Raw genomic sequence first — 17059 nt, forward strand, 5'->3', positions numbered from 1 at the left:
TAATAGGTCTCTGACCAGTGTCATGAGTTCCTGAGCCTTCTCCATCGGGAGATAAACCCTCTTCTGGTCTGTGTCCAGAATCATGCCCAGGAAGGGCAGACGAGTCGTAGGAATCAACTGCGACTTTGGAATATTTAGAATCCAGCCGTGCTGTCCTAACACTTCCAGAGAGCGTGCTACGCTGATCAGTAACTGCTCTCTTGACCTCGCTTTTATGAGGAGATCGTCCAAGTATGGGATAATTGTGACCCCTTGCTTCCGCAGGAGTACCATCATTTCTGCCATCACCTTGGTAAATATTCTCGGTGCCGTGGAGAGACCAAACGGCAACGTCTGAAATTGGTAATGACAATCCTGTACCACAAATCTGAGGTACGCCTGATGAGGTGGATAAATGGGGACATGAAGGTATGCATCCTTTATGTCCAGAGACACCATAAACTCCCCCTCTTCCAGGCTTGCAATGACCGCTCTGAGCGATTCCATCTTGAACTTGAACCTTTTCAGGTATATGTTCAGAGATTTTAAATTCAATATGGGTCTGACCGAACCGTCCGGTTTCGGTACCACAAACATGGTCGAATAATAACCCTTCCCTTGTTGAAGGAGGGGAACCTTGACCACCACCTGCTGAAGATACAATTTGTGAATTGCAGCTAACACTATTTCCCTCTCTAATGGGGAAGCTGGCAGGGCCGATTTGAGGTATCGGTGAGGGGGCATCTCTTCGAATTCCAGCATGTATCCCTGAGACACAATCTCTATTGCCCAGGGATCCACCTGGGAGTAAACCCACTTGTGGCTGAAATTTCGGAGACGCGCCCCTACCGGGCCTAGCTCCGCCTGTGGAGCCCCAGCGTCATGCGGTGGATTTAGTGGAAGCCAGGGAGGACTTCTGTTCCTTGGAACTAGCTGTGTTGTGCAGCTTCTTTCCTCTGCCCCTGCCTCTGGCAAGAAAGGACGCACCTCGGACTTTCTTGCCTTTTTGTGATCGAAAGGACTGCATTTGGTAATACGGTGCTTTCTTAGGTTGTGAGGGAACATATGGCAAAAAATTTGATTTTCCAGCAGTAGCTGTGGAGACCAGGTCCGAGAGACCCTCCCCAAACAATTCCTCACCCTTGTAAGGTAAAACCTCCATGTGCCTTTTTGAGTCGGCATCGCCTGTCCATTGCCGAGTCCACAGGACCCTTCTGGCAGAAATCGACATTGCATTTATTCTAGAGCCCAGTAGGCTACTGTCTCTTTGAGCATCTCTTATATATAGGACAGCGTCTTTTATATGCCCCAGGGTCATTAATATAGTATCCTTGTCTAAGGTATCAAGTTCCTCAGATAAGGTATCCGTCCATGCTGCTACAGCACTACACACCCAGGCCGACGCAATTGCCGGCCTTAGTAAGGTACCTGAATGTGTATAAATGGACTTCAGGGTACCCTCTTGCTTTCTATCCGCAGCATCTTTTAGGGTGGCCGTATCCTGTGACGGCAGGGATACCCTCTTGGATAAGCGTGTTAGAGCTTTGTCCACCCTAGGGAAAGATACCCAGCGTAACCTGTCCGTTGGCGGGAAGGGATACGCCATAAGCATCCTCTTGGAAATCTGTTTTTTATCTGGAGATTCCCAAGCCTTTTCACATAACTCATTTAGCTCATGTGAAGGGGGAAAGGTCACCTCCTGCCTTTTTTCCCCATACATATGTACCCTCTTGTCAGGGACTGGGGTTTCCTCTGTGATGTGCAACACATCCTTCTTTGCTATAATCATATAACGGATGGCTTTAGCCAATTTAGGCTGTAACTTTGCATCATCATAATCGACACTGGAGTCAGAATCCATGTCGGTATCTGTGTCAACAATTTGGGATAGTGGGCGCTTCTGAGACCCTGACGGCCTCTGCGACATCGGATCAGGCATGGGCTGAGATCCTGACTGTCCTAAGGTTTCAGCTTTATCCAACCTTTTATGCAAGGAATTAACATTATCATTTAAAACCTTCCACATATCCATCCAATCAGGTGTCGGCGCCGTCGGCGGAGACACCACATTCATTTGCTCCCGCTCTGCTTCCACATAGCCTTCCTCGTCAAACATGTCGACACAGGCGTACCGACACACCACACACACAGGGGATGCTCTATTTGAAGACCGTTCCCCCACAAGGCCCTTTGGAGAGACAGAGAGAGAGGGAGTATGCCAGCACACACCCCAGCGCTATATGTCCCAGGAATCACACAGTAACTTAGTGTTAACCCAGTAGCTGCTGTATATTATGTTTTTGCGCCTAATTTATGTGCCCCCCCTCTCTTTTTACCCTCTTCTACCGTGATTCTGCAGGGGAGAGCCTGGGGAGCTTCCTCTCAGCGGAGCTGTGGAGAGAAAATGGTGCTGGTGAGTGCTGAGGAAGAAGCCCCGCCCCCTCAGCGGCGGGCTTCTGTCCCGCTTTTCTGTACACTATTATGGCGGGGGCTCATACATATATACAGTGCCCAACTGTATATATGTCTACCTTTTGCCAAGAGGTCCTAATTGCTGCCCAGGGCGCCCCCCCCCTGCGCCCTGCGCCCTGCACCCTACAGTGACCGGAGTATGTGGGTGTAGTGTGGGAGCAATGGCGGACAGCTGCAGTGCTGTGCGCTACCTCAGTGAAGACTGGAGTCTTCTGCCGCTGATTTCGAAGTCTTCTTGCTTCTTTCACCCGGCTTCTGTCTTCCGGCTCTGCGAGGGGGACGGCGGCGCGGCTCTGGGATCGGACGACAAAGGGTGAGATCCTGTGTATGATCCCTCTGGAGCTAATGGTGTCCAGTAGCCTAAGAAGCAGGACCTATCTTCAAAGAGTAGGGCTGCTTCTCTCCCCTCAGTCCCACGATGCAGGGAGTCTGTTGCCAGCAGATCTCCCTGAAAATAAAAAAACTAATAAAATACTTTCTTATAACAAGCTCAGGAGAGCTCACTAAGTAGCACCCAGCTCGTCCGGGCACAGATTCAAACTGAGGTCTGGAGGAGGGGCATAGAGGGAGGAGCCAGAGCACACCAGAATCCAAATTCTTTCTTGGAGTGCCCATGTCTCCTGCGGAGCCCGTCTATCCCCCCATGGTCCTTACGGAGTCCCCAGCATCCACTAGGACGTTAGAGAAATCAGATTTACCAGCTATAGCTGTGGAGACCAGGTCCGAGAGCCCTTCTCCACACAATTCCTCACCTTTGTAAGGTAAAACCTCCATATGCCTCTTTGAGTCGGCATCACCTGTCCATTGCATGGTCCACAGGACACGTCTAGCAGAAATCAACATAGCGTTGACTCTAGAACCCAGTAGACCAATGTCTCTTTGAGCATCTCTTATATATAAGACAGCATCTTTTATATGTCCTAGGGTCAATAACATGGTATCCTTATCTAGGGTTTCAATCTCCGCTGATAAGGTATCTGTCCACGCTGCTATAGCGCTAGAAACCCATGCCGACGCAATCGCCGGTCGGAGTAATGCACCAGAATGTGTGTAAATGGACTTCAAAGTACTTTCCTGCATGCGATCTGCAGGATCCCTGAGTGTAGCTGTATCTTGGGATGGCAGCGCTACCTTTTGGATAAACGTGTCAACGCCTTGTCCACCCTAGGGGAGGATTCCCATAGTATCCTGACCTTTGCAGGGAAAGGATACGCCATGAGAATCTTTTTGGGAATCAGCTGTTTCTTTTCTGGAGATTCCCGCGCTTTTTCACACAACTCATTTAGTTCATGAGAGGGGGGAAAGTTTACCTCAGCTTTCTTTCCCTTAAACATGTGTACCCTCGTGTCGGGGACAGAGGGGTCATCAGTGATACGCAAAACATCTTTTATTGCAATAGTCATATATTGAATACTTTTTTGCCAGTTTTGGCTGTAACTTTGCATCATCGTAGTCGACACTGGAGTCAGACTCCGTGTCGGTATCAGTGTCTATTATTTTGGATAGTGGGCGCTTTTGAGACTCTGAAGGTCCCTGCGACATAGGGACAGACATGGGTAGATTCCCTGTCTGTTATCTAATCTTTTGTGCAATAAATTCACCTTAGCACTTAAAACATTCCACATATCCACCCAGTCAGGTGTCGGCGTTGTCGACGGAGACACCACACACACACACACATTTGCTCCATCTCCTCCTTAGGAGAGCCTTCTACCTCAGACATGTCGACACACACGTACCGACACACCACACACTCTGGGAATCCTCTTATCTGAAGACAGTTCCCCCACAAGGCCCTTTGGTGAGACAGAGAGAGAGTATGCCAGCACACACCCAGCGCTAATACCCCAGGAAAAACACACAATATGTTTACCCAGTAGCGCTGTATTTCATATATTTTTCGCCAATTATGTGCCCCGCCTCTTCTTTGAAACCCTCTTTCACCGTGGATAAGCAGGGGAGAGTCTGGGGAGCTTCTCTTAGCGCTGTCTGTGGAGAAAATGGCGCTGGTGAGTGCTGAGGGAGAAGCCCCGCCCCCTCGACGGCGGGCTTCTGTCCCGCTGAAATATACTAAAAACTGGCGGGGGCTCTCTATATATACAGTGCCTAGCTGTATATGTCTTTTGCCAGAAAATGAGGTTTATATTGCTGCCCAGGGTGCCCCCCCTGCGCCCTGCACCCTTACAGTGACTGCCGTGTGTGAAGTGTGTGGGAGCAATGGCGCACAGCTTTACTGCTTTGCGTTACCTCAGTGAAGATCTGAAGTCTTCTGCCGCCTCTGAAGTCTTCTTTTCTTCTCATACTCACCCGGCTTCTATCTTCCGGCTCTGTGAGGAGGACGGCGGCGCGGCTGCGGGACGGACGGCGAGGGTGAGACCTGCGTACCGATCCCTCTGGAGCTAATGGTGTTCAGTAGCCTAAGAAACAGAGCCTAAACACTGAAGTAGGTCTGTTTCTCTCCCCTCAATCCCTCGATGCAGGGAGTCTGTTGCCAGCAGGCTCCCTGAAAATAAAAAACCTAACAAATATACTTTCTTTTCAGGAAACTCAGGAGAGCTCCCTGTAATGCACCCAGTCTCCTCTGGGCACAGTAATAAACTGAGGTCTGGAGGTGGAGCATAGAGGGAGGAGCCAGTACACACCCATACCTAAAGTTCTTTCTTAGTGCCCATGTCTCCTGCGGAGCCCGTCTATCCCCATGGTCCTTACGGAGTCCCCAGCATCCTCTAGGACGTTAGAGAAATATATATATATATATCTTGCTGCTGTGCCCTCCTAGGACTTGTAGGGGTCCAATATATGTTAAAAGAAAATCAGGCAGCACTCCACAGACTTACAATGTGTAATATATATATATATATATATATATATACAAACAAATATAGAAAACCACAGCACTCGCCACCCCAGAAGCGGGGTGCAGTGTCTGCACTCACCACTCATAGGGTGGGGTGCATGCAGCCCATGGCCACCTACCCAAATACATACAAAATAGAGAATTCAGCACTCACCATAGCAAGCTCACTTGTCCTCACAACATCAATAAATAAATAAATGATGGGGGTTTAGTTGGTGGATTGGCCAATGCACAGAAGCCTGCATACCGATGTGAATTTTGGCTCATTCAGTGTGCTACATTCCACTCCTAAATATTATGAAAATGCAACCAGCAGCAACTACGTCATGCATTAGTATTTTCAGTGGCGGAACTAGAGAGTGGTGGGCCCAGTGCAACAATATGCTTTGAGCCCCACCCGCCCGATTCTGTAAATATCTACCACAAACCATTCCAGACCACACAACACAACACACTGATACACAGTACCTCGGCTTTCCCAGAACTCCATCCTTCTTCTGCCTCAGGGCAAGTGGGGCTGGGGTGCCTAGATCATCCTGCTGCTCCTGACTCTTAAGTCCTGCCGCAGCCACCATTGTGTCAATGCCCCCATACTCTTCGGCTTGTCTGCCATCTACCTTGCTGGCTGCTCCTCTTCTGCAGCACAGCCTAAATGATACAGAGGGTGGGTGGAGGGACGGTGCCAGGGTGTACGACGCCCCCAGCAAACTATAGATTTGTGCCCTCCTACAAATATGGAGGCAAAATAGTGGTTGGTGCCCCTCACCTACACAAGCACACATTCATTACCAATACCCCTGCAGCACCAAGACACTCCCTCTCATACCCAGCACTAATACCTCTGCAGCAACAACAACTCCCCCTCAACACGCAGACACCCCCCACATATACTACAACACCCATACACCCCCTCATACACTACAATGCCCAGACACCCCCCTCATACACTACAACACCCATACACCCCCTCATACACTACTACACCCATACACCCCCCTCATACACTACAGCACCCACATACACTACAGCACCCAGACACCCCCCTCATACACTACAGCACCCAGACACCCCTTCTCATACACTACAGCACCCAGACACCCCCTCATACACTACAGCACCCACATACACTACAGCACCCAGATACCCCCTCAGACACTACAGCACCCAGACACCCCCTCATACACTACAGCACCCACACACCCAGATACCCCCTCATACACTACAGCACCCACATACACTACAGCACCCAGACACCCCCCTCATACACTACAGCACCCAGACACCCCTTCTCATACACTACAGCACCCAGACACCCCCTCATACACTACAGCACCCACATACACTACAGCACCCAGATACCCCCTCAGACACTACAGCACCCAGACACCCCCTCATACACTACAGCACCCACACACCCAGATACCCCCTCATACACTACAGCACCCACATACACTACAGCACCCAGACACCCCCCTCATACACTACAGCACCCTCATACACTACAGCACCCAGAGACCCCCCTCATACACTACAGCACCCTCATACACTACAGCACCCAGACACCCCCTCATACACTACAGCACCCAGACACCCCCTCATACACTACAGCACCCACATACACTACAGCACCCAGATACCCCCTCATACACTACAGCACCCACATACACTACAGCACCCAGACACCCCCCTCATACACTACAGCACCCTCATACACTACAGCACCCAGACACCCCCTCATACACTACAGCACCCTCATACACTACAGCACCCAGAGACCCCCCTCATACACTACAGCGCCCTCATACACTACAGCACCCAGACACCCCCTCATACACTACAGCACCCAGACACCCCCCTCATACACTACAGCACCCAGACACCCCCCTTATACACTACAGCACCCAGACACCCCCCTCATACACTACAGCACCCAGACACCCCCTCATACACTACAGCACCCACATACACTACAGCACCCAGATACCCCCTCAGACACTACAGCACCCAGACAACCCCTCATACACTACAGCACCCACACACCCAGATACCCCCTCATACACTACAGCACCCACATACACTACAGCACCCAGACACCCCCCTCTCACTACAGCACCCTCATACACTACAGCACCCAGAGACCCCCCTCATACACTACAGCACCCTCATACACTACAGCACCCAGACACCCCCTCATACACTACAGCACCCAGACACCCCCCTCATACACTACAGCACCCACATACACTACAGCACCCAGATACCCCCTCATACACTACAGCACCCACATACACTACAGCACCCAGACACCCCCCTCATACACTACAGCACCCTCATACACTACAGCACCCAGACACCCCCTCATACACTACAGCACCCTCATACACTACAGCACCCAGAGACCCCCCTCATACACTACAGCACCCTCATACACTACAGCACCCAGACACCCCCCTCATACACTACAGCACCCAGACACCCCCTCATACACTACAGCACCCAGACACCCCCCTCATACACTACAGCACCCAGACACCCCCCTTATACACTACAGCACCCAGACACCCCCTCATACACTACAGCACCCACATACACTACAGCACCCAGACACCCCCTCATACACTACAGCACCCAGATACCCCCATACACTACAGCACCCAGGCCCCCTCCAAACACTACAGCACCCAGACCCTCCCCCCCATACACTACAGCAGCCAGACACTCTGTCCCATACACTATACACTGCCATACACTACAACACCCCCACCCCACGCCATACTTTTAATATCCATACATCCCACCCCCTGCACAACTCACCAGTTGTTGCTGAACATAAACCAGGCCTTCTGGATGCAGTCTGCTGCTCCGATGCAGTGCCTCCACACACAGCTCTCACCTCCAGTGCAGAGCGAGTAGCTCCTCGTGTGAGAAAGGAGGTGGGAGGACAGGGTTTGCACTTCATCATGTGCCCCAGCGCCTTAGCTCAGCTGCCTGCAGATCCTGTGGAGTCACACTAGAAGAGCAGGGGGAGGAGCCGAGGGGAGAGCTGGGCCGTTCCAGTAATGCAGGCAGCCAAGACTTGGGGGAGGAGGAGACACGCGAGGAGAGAAGGAGAGAGAAGAGTGGACCGGATGCTTCTCCTGCTCTGGCCGAGAACCTGTGACTTCAGGCCGCTAGAACAACTGAGTGAGGTGTGACTGTGGACACTGGCGGTGGGGGCACAGCACTGGCCACGGCATACAATGAGTCAATGTGACTCATTGTAATGCGGGCGGCTGTGGGCCCCTTCACCCCAGCGGGCCCCAGTGCAATGCACTGGTTGCACTGCTGGTAGTTCCGCCACTGAGTATTTTGTCTACTATATGTCATTCTTCTAATAAATAGTAGATCATCTCTTCAGTCGTCAAAAGGCATTTTCAACCACCATTCTGGCAAATCTACAGGTGTGGGTTAAGCGTATTTGTTTTGATGAAATCTGATGATGCTGGGTGAAGCCTTTCATCAGCCACTAACTAGCCCTCTGGTATTCACCAAGAACTGGCTCAAAGTAGACTTCATGGCAGAGCGCCCACAGGTGGTGGTCCATACAACTAGCACAGGGAGAGACTGGTGAGGAAATGAGAACAGGAGCATTAGCAAACTGTGATGAAGTAGAATATGGCAGAGAAGTAACTGAGGATTGTCAACACAGTGTGACAACTGGAAGCCGTGAGGCTGGATACTCTCAGTTTCGAAGGTGGGAAGCACTGTGCTGTAGGCAGGGACATACGGTGAGGTAAATGGCTGAGGAGGCACTGGTTAGCACCAGAGCCAGATTTACACACAATGTATGAGCCTGAGGGTTCATGAGGCATTATACACAGATGCGGCAGTATAAACTCTTGGAAATTTGGTGACTTTTGATCAGAGATGTGCAGAAAAGATAGACAGAAAAGTCTATGGCAGGTGAGGCACTGCCTCACCTGCCATAGACTTTTTACTCCAGAGCTTTGACTATAAAAATTAGAGATAAGCGGGTTCGGTTCGCCGAGAACCGAACCCCCCCGAACTCCACGTGTCAAACACGGTTCCGAGCCTGGCTCAGTTATTCCCGCCTGACTCGGAAAACCCGAACGATGCAAAATGTCATCATCCCGCTGTCGGATTCTCGCGGGATTCGGATTCTATATAAAGAGCCGCGCGTCGCCGTCATTTTCACTCGGGCATTGTAGAGAGTACAGAGAGGACGTGGCTACGTTCTCTCAGTGTCAGTTCTCAGTATCAGTGCTCAGTATCAGTGCTCATTGTCTTGTGCTGCATCGTGCTGCTCAGTAATACTACTACAGTGTCTTGTGCTGCATCTTGCTGCTGTAGGGTGCTGTGGTAGTAGTGTCCTGTGACTGTGCATCGGTCATCATCATTCCAGTCACAGTGGTATCTGGGGGGTGACAATTCCAGAGTGCTTTTGTGCTGCTCACTAATACTAGTACAGTGTCTTGCGATGCCCAATGTGATAGTAAAGAGCATGTAAAATCCAAAAAGCAAAAGTTCAGTAAAATGATCCAAAAATCTAAATTAAAATCGTCTGAGGAGAAGTGTAAACTTGCCAATATGCCATTTACGACACGGAGTGGCAAGAAACGGCTAAGGCCCTCTCCTATGTTCCTCATAACTAGTGGTTCAGCTTCACATGACGATGGAAGCACTCATCCTCCCGCTAGAAAAATGAAAAGAGTTAAACTGGCAAAAGCATAGCAAAGAACTGTGCGTTCTTCTAAATCACAAATCCCCAAGGAGAGTCCAAATGTGTCGGCGGATGCGATGCCTGACCTTCCTAACACTGGATGGGAAGAGGTGGCTCCTTCCACCATTTGCACGCCCCCTGCAAGTGCTGGAAGGAGCACCCACAGTCCAGTTCCTGATATTCAAATTGAAGATGTGACTGTTGAAGTACACCAGGATGAGGATATGGGTGTTGCTGGCGCTGGGGAGGAAATTGACGAGGAGGATTCTGATGGTGATGTGGTTTGTTTAAATCAGGCACCCGGGGAGACAGTTGTTGTCCGTGGGATGAATAAGTCCATTGACATGCCTGGTCAAAATACCAAAAAAATCACCTCTTCGGTGTGGAATTATTTCAACAGAAATGCGGACAACAGTTGTCAAGCTGTGTGTTGCCTTTGTCAAGCCGTAATAAGTAGGGGTAAGGACGTTAACCACCTAGGAACATCCTCCCTTATACGTCACCTGGAGCGCATTCATCAGAAGTCATTGACAAGTTCAAAAACTGTGGGTAACAGCGGAAGCAGTCCACTGACAACTAAATCCCTTCTTCCTCCTGTACCCAAGCTCCTGCAAACCATACCACCAACTCCCTCAGTGTCAATTTCCTCCTTAGACAGGAACGCCAATAGTCCTGCAGTCCATGTCACTGGCAAGACTGACGAGTCCTCTCCTAACTGGGATTCCTCCGATGGATCCTTGAGTGGAACGCCTACTGCTGCTGTTGCTGCTGGCGCTGCTGGAAGTCGATCGTCATCCCAGAGGGAAAGTCAGAAGACCACTTGTACTACTTCCATTAAGCAATTGACTGTCCAACAGTCCTTTGCGAGGAAGATGAAATATCACAGCAGTCATCCTGTTGCAAAGCGGATAACTCAGGCCTTGACAGCTATGTTGGTGTTAGACGTGCGTCCGGTATCCACCGTTAGTTCACAGGAACTTAGAGAATTTCTTGAGGTAGTGTGTCCCGAGTACCAAATCCCATCTAGGTTCCACTTCAGTAGGCAGGCGATACCGAGAATGTACACAGACGTCAGAAAAAGTGTCCTCAGTGTCCTAAAAAATGCAGTTGTACCCACTGTCCACTTAACCACGGACATGTGGACAAGTGGAGCAGGGCAGACTAAGGACTATATGACTGTGACAGCCCACTGGGTAGATGTATTGCCTCCTGCAGCAACAACAGCGGCGGCACCAGTAGCAGCATCTCGCAAACACCAACTCGTTCCTAGGCAGGCTACGCTTTGTATCACTGCTTTCCGTAAGAGGCACACCGCTGACAACCTGTTACGGAAACTGAGGGACATCATCGCACATTGGCTTACCCCACTTAGACTCTCCTGGGGATTTGTGATATCGGACAACGCCACCAATATTGTGCGTGCATTACATGTGGGCAAATTCCAGCACGTCCCATGTTTTGCACATACAATTAATTTGGTGGTGCATAATTTTTGGAAAAATGACAGGGGCGTACAGGAGATGCTGTCGGTGGCCTGAAAAATTGCGGGCCACTTTCGGCATTCAGCCACCGCGTGCCGAAGACTGGAGCGCCAGCAAACACTCCTGAACCTGCCCTGCCATCACCTGAAGCAAGAGGTGGTAACGAGGTGGAATTCAACCCTCTATATGCTTCAGAGGATGGAGGAGCAGCAAAAGCCCATTCAAGCCTATACATCCACCTACGATATAGGCAAAGGAGGGGGAATACACCTGACTCAAGCGCAGTGGAGAATGATTTCTGTCTTGTGCAAGGTTCTCCAACCCTTTGAACTTGCCACACGTGAAGTCAGTTCAGACACTGCCAGCCTAAGTCAGGTCATTCCCCTCATCAGGCTTTTGCAGAAGCAGCTGGAGAAATTGAAGGAGGAGCTAAGACGGAGCGATTCCGCTAGGCTTGTGGGACTTGTGGATGGAGCCCTTCATTCGCTTAACCGGGATTCACGGGTGGTCAATCTGTTGAAATCAGAGCACTACATTTTGGCCACCGTGCTCGATCCTAGGTTTAAAGCCTATGTTGTATCTCTCTTTCCGGCAGACACAAGTCTGCAGATGTTCTAAGACCTGCTGGTGAGACAATTGTCAAGTCAAGCGGAACGTGACCCGTCAACAGCTCCTCCTTCATTTTCTACTGCAACTGGAGCTGCCAGGAAAAGGATAAAATTTCCAAACCCACCCGCTGGCGGTGATGCAGGGCAGTCAGGAGCAAGTGCTGACATTTGGTCCAGACTGAAGGACCTGCCAACGATTACTGACATGTCGTCTACTGTCACTGCATATGATTCTGTCGCCATTGAACGAATGGTGGAGGATTATATGGGTGACAGCATCACTGTAGGCATGTCAGACAGTCCGTATGTATACTGGCAGGAAAAAGAGGCAATTTGGAGGCCCTTGCACAAACTGGCTTTATTTTACCTAAGTTGCCCCCTCCCTCCAGTGTGTACTCCGAAAGAGTGTTTAGTGCAGCCGGTCACCTTGTCAGCGATCGGCGTAGGAGGTTACTTCCAGAAAATGTGGAGAAGATGATGTTCATCAAAATGAATTATAAATTCCTCCGTGGAGACATTTACCAGCAATTGCCTCCAGAAAGTACACAGGGACCTGTGATAATGGATTCCAGTGGGGATGAATTAATAATCTGTGATGAGGAGGAGGAGGAAGATCTACACACTGAAAGGGGTGAGGAATCTGAGGGTGAGGATGAGGATGACATCCTGCCTCTGTAGAGCCAGTTTGTGCAAGGAGAGATGAATTGCTTCTTTTTTGGTGGGGGCCCAAACAAACCAATCATTTCAGCCACAGTCGTGTTGCAGACCCTGTCGCTGAAATGATTGGTTTGTTAAAGTGTGCATGTCCTGTTTATACAACATAAGGGAGGGTGGGAGGGCCCAAGGACAATTCCATCTTGAACCTTTTTTATTTACTACTTGCATCATGTGCTGTTTGGGGACTATTTTTTTTAAGTGCCATCCTGTCTGACACTGCAGTGCCACTCCTAGATGGGCCAGGTGTTTGTGCCGCCCACTTGGGTCGCTTAGCTTAGTCATCCAGCGACCTCGGTGCAAATTTTAGGACTAAAAATAATATTGTGAGGTGTGAGGTGTTCAGAATAGACTGGAAATGAGTGGAGATTATTGTTATTGAGGTTAATAATACTATAGGATCAAAATTACCCCCAAATTCTATTATTTTAGCTGTTTTTGAGTTTTTTTTAAAAATCACCCGAATCCAAAACACATCCGAATCCAAAACCCGAAAGGGTGGTTTTGCCAAAACGCGTCCGAATCCAAAACCAAAACACAAAACACGAAAAATGCCAGCTGCACATCTCAGTAGAATAATACAAAGAAGATATTTCTAACATATTTTTTGTATTTTCCATATTCTTTGTACAATCAAAACTGTGGCGGAAACTTTAGTATTACAGGAAAGGCTCTGCCTCACCTGCCTCACCCCTACGCACGTCACTGGCTGTAGGTGATTGGGCGGTAAGATGCTAGCAACAAGGGAACAGGAGCCCTGCAGGAGAGGTTGAAGCGACACATCACGATTTTCAAGGACCACATGTATTTTCGTGAAAAAAACAGGGTTTTTGCACTATTTAATTGGATAGCGCTGAAAAAAAATCAATACTAAAATTAAAAAAATCGTGACACCCCCCCCCCCCCCCCATTTTCGTAGCCGCAGCATTGTAGCGACTAATTGGATATCCCCCATATTCTTCTCCCCAGCCATTTCACATGTGCACAAAAATCAGCATTTTGTAAGTATGTACATTATAAAACATCTGCATATGTTATTAAGGATAAACATTGCCATATTATGGTTTATGTGCCTCTGTAAATTCTTTTAGCAATATTTACTAAATTTAAGATAGCCATTGGTGGTAATATTACCACAACAGTGCAATATGTCTGTTATATTTGCACCCCTTTGTGTAAGATTATTATTCAGGGTGCATCCATGAATTATGTCATCTAATCTAATTTGTGGTTTTGTCTAACAGGTGTATGATGCCTTCCCATGGCTCATAAAACATTTACCAGGTCCCCATTGGAAAACTTTTAAAAATAAAACATATTTAGATAATTTTGTGAAGCAAGAGATCAGAATTCACCAAGAAAATGGACCACCTGAGGAGCCTGAAGATCTCATTGACCACTATTTGGCACAGATTGCAAAGGTACATTCACTATTAGCTATTTAACAGGGATTGTATAGGAAATTACACATTTACACAAATAACATTAGGTTACAATGGAAATTTACTTTCTACAGTAAAGTATGGGGATATTAGAAGCACCAGGAATTTTGTGACACAATATATTTTTGAGTTAGTGGTACCTCAAACCTAATGCAAAAGGTTTTATTTGAAATAAAATGGAAGGCATACTTGGTATTCCTCAGATTTAGGTCACTGACAGTTATACAGTCCATCACAAAACACTTTCAATATTAGTAATGCGATTTTACTACTCACCAAATATAAGCGGTGCTCGATGTGGGGCTCCTTCCTTGCCGTGGCGCGAAGAGGAGAAGCCAGAACACGCATAATAAGGCAAGTGAGTGTGGGCTGGAGACGGGATGTATGGGGCTTGAGCTGGGTATACACTGGTGGACTGTTGAGACAGAAGGAAGCTGGAGCTGAAGAGACACTTATGGGCTGGAGAGCAGAGCTGTAACTAGGGTGGTGCGATATGTCACTGCCAGGGCCAGTTCTAGACTTTATGGCGCCCAAGGCAAAAGTTTTCTTTGGTGACCCCCCTCCCCCCCATTCAAAACCGGGACAGTGCACAAAAATGTAGGGGAGTGGCTTCATAGGGAAGGGGCAAGACCACAGAATAGTATCAATTCACATTACACCGCACAGTAGTGTCCGTCAGTCACATTACACCACACAGTAGTACTCCTTATACACATTAAACCACAGTAGAGCAGAGCTCCTTATATATATTACACCAGGTAGAGCCCATTTTATACACGTTACATCAGGTAGAGCCTCTTTTATACAAGTTACACCAGTTAGAGCCCCTTAGACACTACACAGCAGGTAGAACCCTTTTAATTAGAAATATAAATGTCACAAATGTCTGGAATAAATGGTATGGAAATGTCTCACCCTGGCAGCATCCCGCTGGTGCAGGTCACTTACCAATCTTCCTATGTGTGCTGTCCTGCAGTGAAATTGGGGTAGCCACAATGTGCGATGTGCTGGGCGAATTGGCGGACACTTCACCTCCTCCTTCACTTCAGTGGTGGTCAGCCGGGGCACCTGGCTCACAGACTGCTAAGAAATGTGTAATTTAAAATAAAGGATAATGTGACTGCGGAAGGGGAGTGAGGGTGAGATGAATGCATGGACATCCATACTAAAGTGCTAATCAAAAAAGACATAGGTTTCTATACTACTCTCCCTGTGTTGTTGTTCGGGCTCCTCCTGACCTCCGCTGCCACAGGCTGCTGTTCGCAAGGCTAGTGGCCTCCTCTGTGAGGCCGTGCTGAGTGGGGCCTGATCTCCCATCTGAGACCTTCGTCATACCCGGGCTGGAGTCTGGGAGTGACGTGGCGGGGGCCTCTGGAGGTGCCGCGGACGGCACTTTCCCGCATCTTCTGCCCCGCTGACCTCCGCTGCTGGGTCTCTTCCTGCCTGCACCCGCTGAGAGCTACAAAAGCCCCGGAGTCCCGGAGGAACCCATTGGTGGTGCCGCGGCGGCGTGCTCCCGCATCCTCTCTCCTGCTGGGTGCCGCTGCTGGTAGAGATGGCTACTGACTCACTGTCTCAACACAGTGACTCAAATCATCAGGAAGTATGAATGATTCGAGTCACTCACTGTTTAATGAGTTGAGACAGCTGCAGCAGTAGCTTCTCTCAGCCAGAGGGAGGAAACTCAGTGTGTCCTTCAGTCAGTATCTTCTGCTGGGTGTCTTTAGCTGTGATTAGCCAGAGGCTATACCAGGTGACACCCAGTGGGAGGGGGGAGGGAGCAGTCACGACTCACCAGTCAGTGAGTGCTGTGCTGCTGTGCCTGATCCATTTCATGAATCATGATTCATCCTGAGTCTGCCAGTGAGTTGAAACAGTTGTACACTGTGTAGACTCAGTGGATGGATCTGATTCATGCAGCATAAACCTGCAGGAGGTGGAGCCCCTGTGGTACAGTGTTCTCAACTCACTGTTCCTGCTCAATGTGATTGTGGGTGGCAAACTCCCTGGAGGCTAGATACTGGATAATATAATATAATAATATAATAAATCCAAGCCCACCTAAAATCATCCAATTAGCAAAGTATGCAAAATAAAAAAAAACATTTTTTATTTGGTTTAGTTACAGACTGAATGATGTGTTTCATGGCTGTTAAGCTTTCTCTCCTCAGCCAGAAGTAATGTGCATATTCTGTAACTAGTGTGCAATAAGTGGTTATTAATAATATATCAACATAACACTGAATCTATGTTAATATATTATTAACAATCAGTGCATAAGCAGCTGCCTCCCCCAGATACACTGCACAATCACTGCAGCTGAATAACTCCCTCCATGAGTCCAGCACTGATCTGCCAGCACTGGCAACTCACTGATTCATGTGCAGTCTCTGCAATACATTAAAATACAAATGAGTAATGACTCATGTGCCGAGACACTGACTCCAGACACTTCACTGAACTGAGTCATGTGTCTCAACTCAGTTCAGTGAATCACTTTGCCCATGACTAGCTGCTGGGTTCCCCCCCTCCTTCAACCCACTGAGAGACACAGTAACCCTGCAGTCCCTGAACGCGAGCTTGCCATGACTGCAGCTGCTGCCTGTGATTGCCAGCACCAGGATAGATAGTGGCTGGCAGAGGCCCGAGGCTGTCGGCTGTGAGTGCGGGGTGCCGTGTCCGACGCCCCTGAAAACCCCTGCTGCCATGTGCAGCTCCCTGAACACTGCACCGCAACTGGCCAGGCCGTCATCCGCAAGGGCTCCCGCTGAACATAGCCTTTTACA

The 17059-nt window shown here is 49.1% G+C and overlaps 1 protein-coding gene across 2 annotated transcripts in view; it reads left to right on the forward strand.

Moving 5' to 3' along the window:
* The window catches only part of LOC134896570 (cytochrome P450 2J2-like), a 129277-nt gene that overhangs the window by 76562 nt on the left and 35656 nt on the right, over positions 1-17059 (forward strand). For both annotated transcript variants that reach the window (XM_063913928.1, XM_063913929.1), the window contains one exon: positions 14076-14252. In XM_063913928.1, the coding sequence (XP_063769998.1) occupies positions 14076-14252 (177 nt within the window). The remainder of the gene's footprint in view (positions 1-14075; positions 14253-17059) is intronic.

The sequence above is a fragment of the Pseudophryne corroboree genome, chromosome 1, assembly GCF_028390025.1.
Source record: "Pseudophryne corroboree isolate aPseCor3 chromosome 1, aPseCor3.hap2, whole genome shotgun sequence".
NCBI lineage: Eukaryota > Metazoa > Chordata > Amphibia > Anura > Myobatrachidae > Pseudophryne > Pseudophryne corroboree.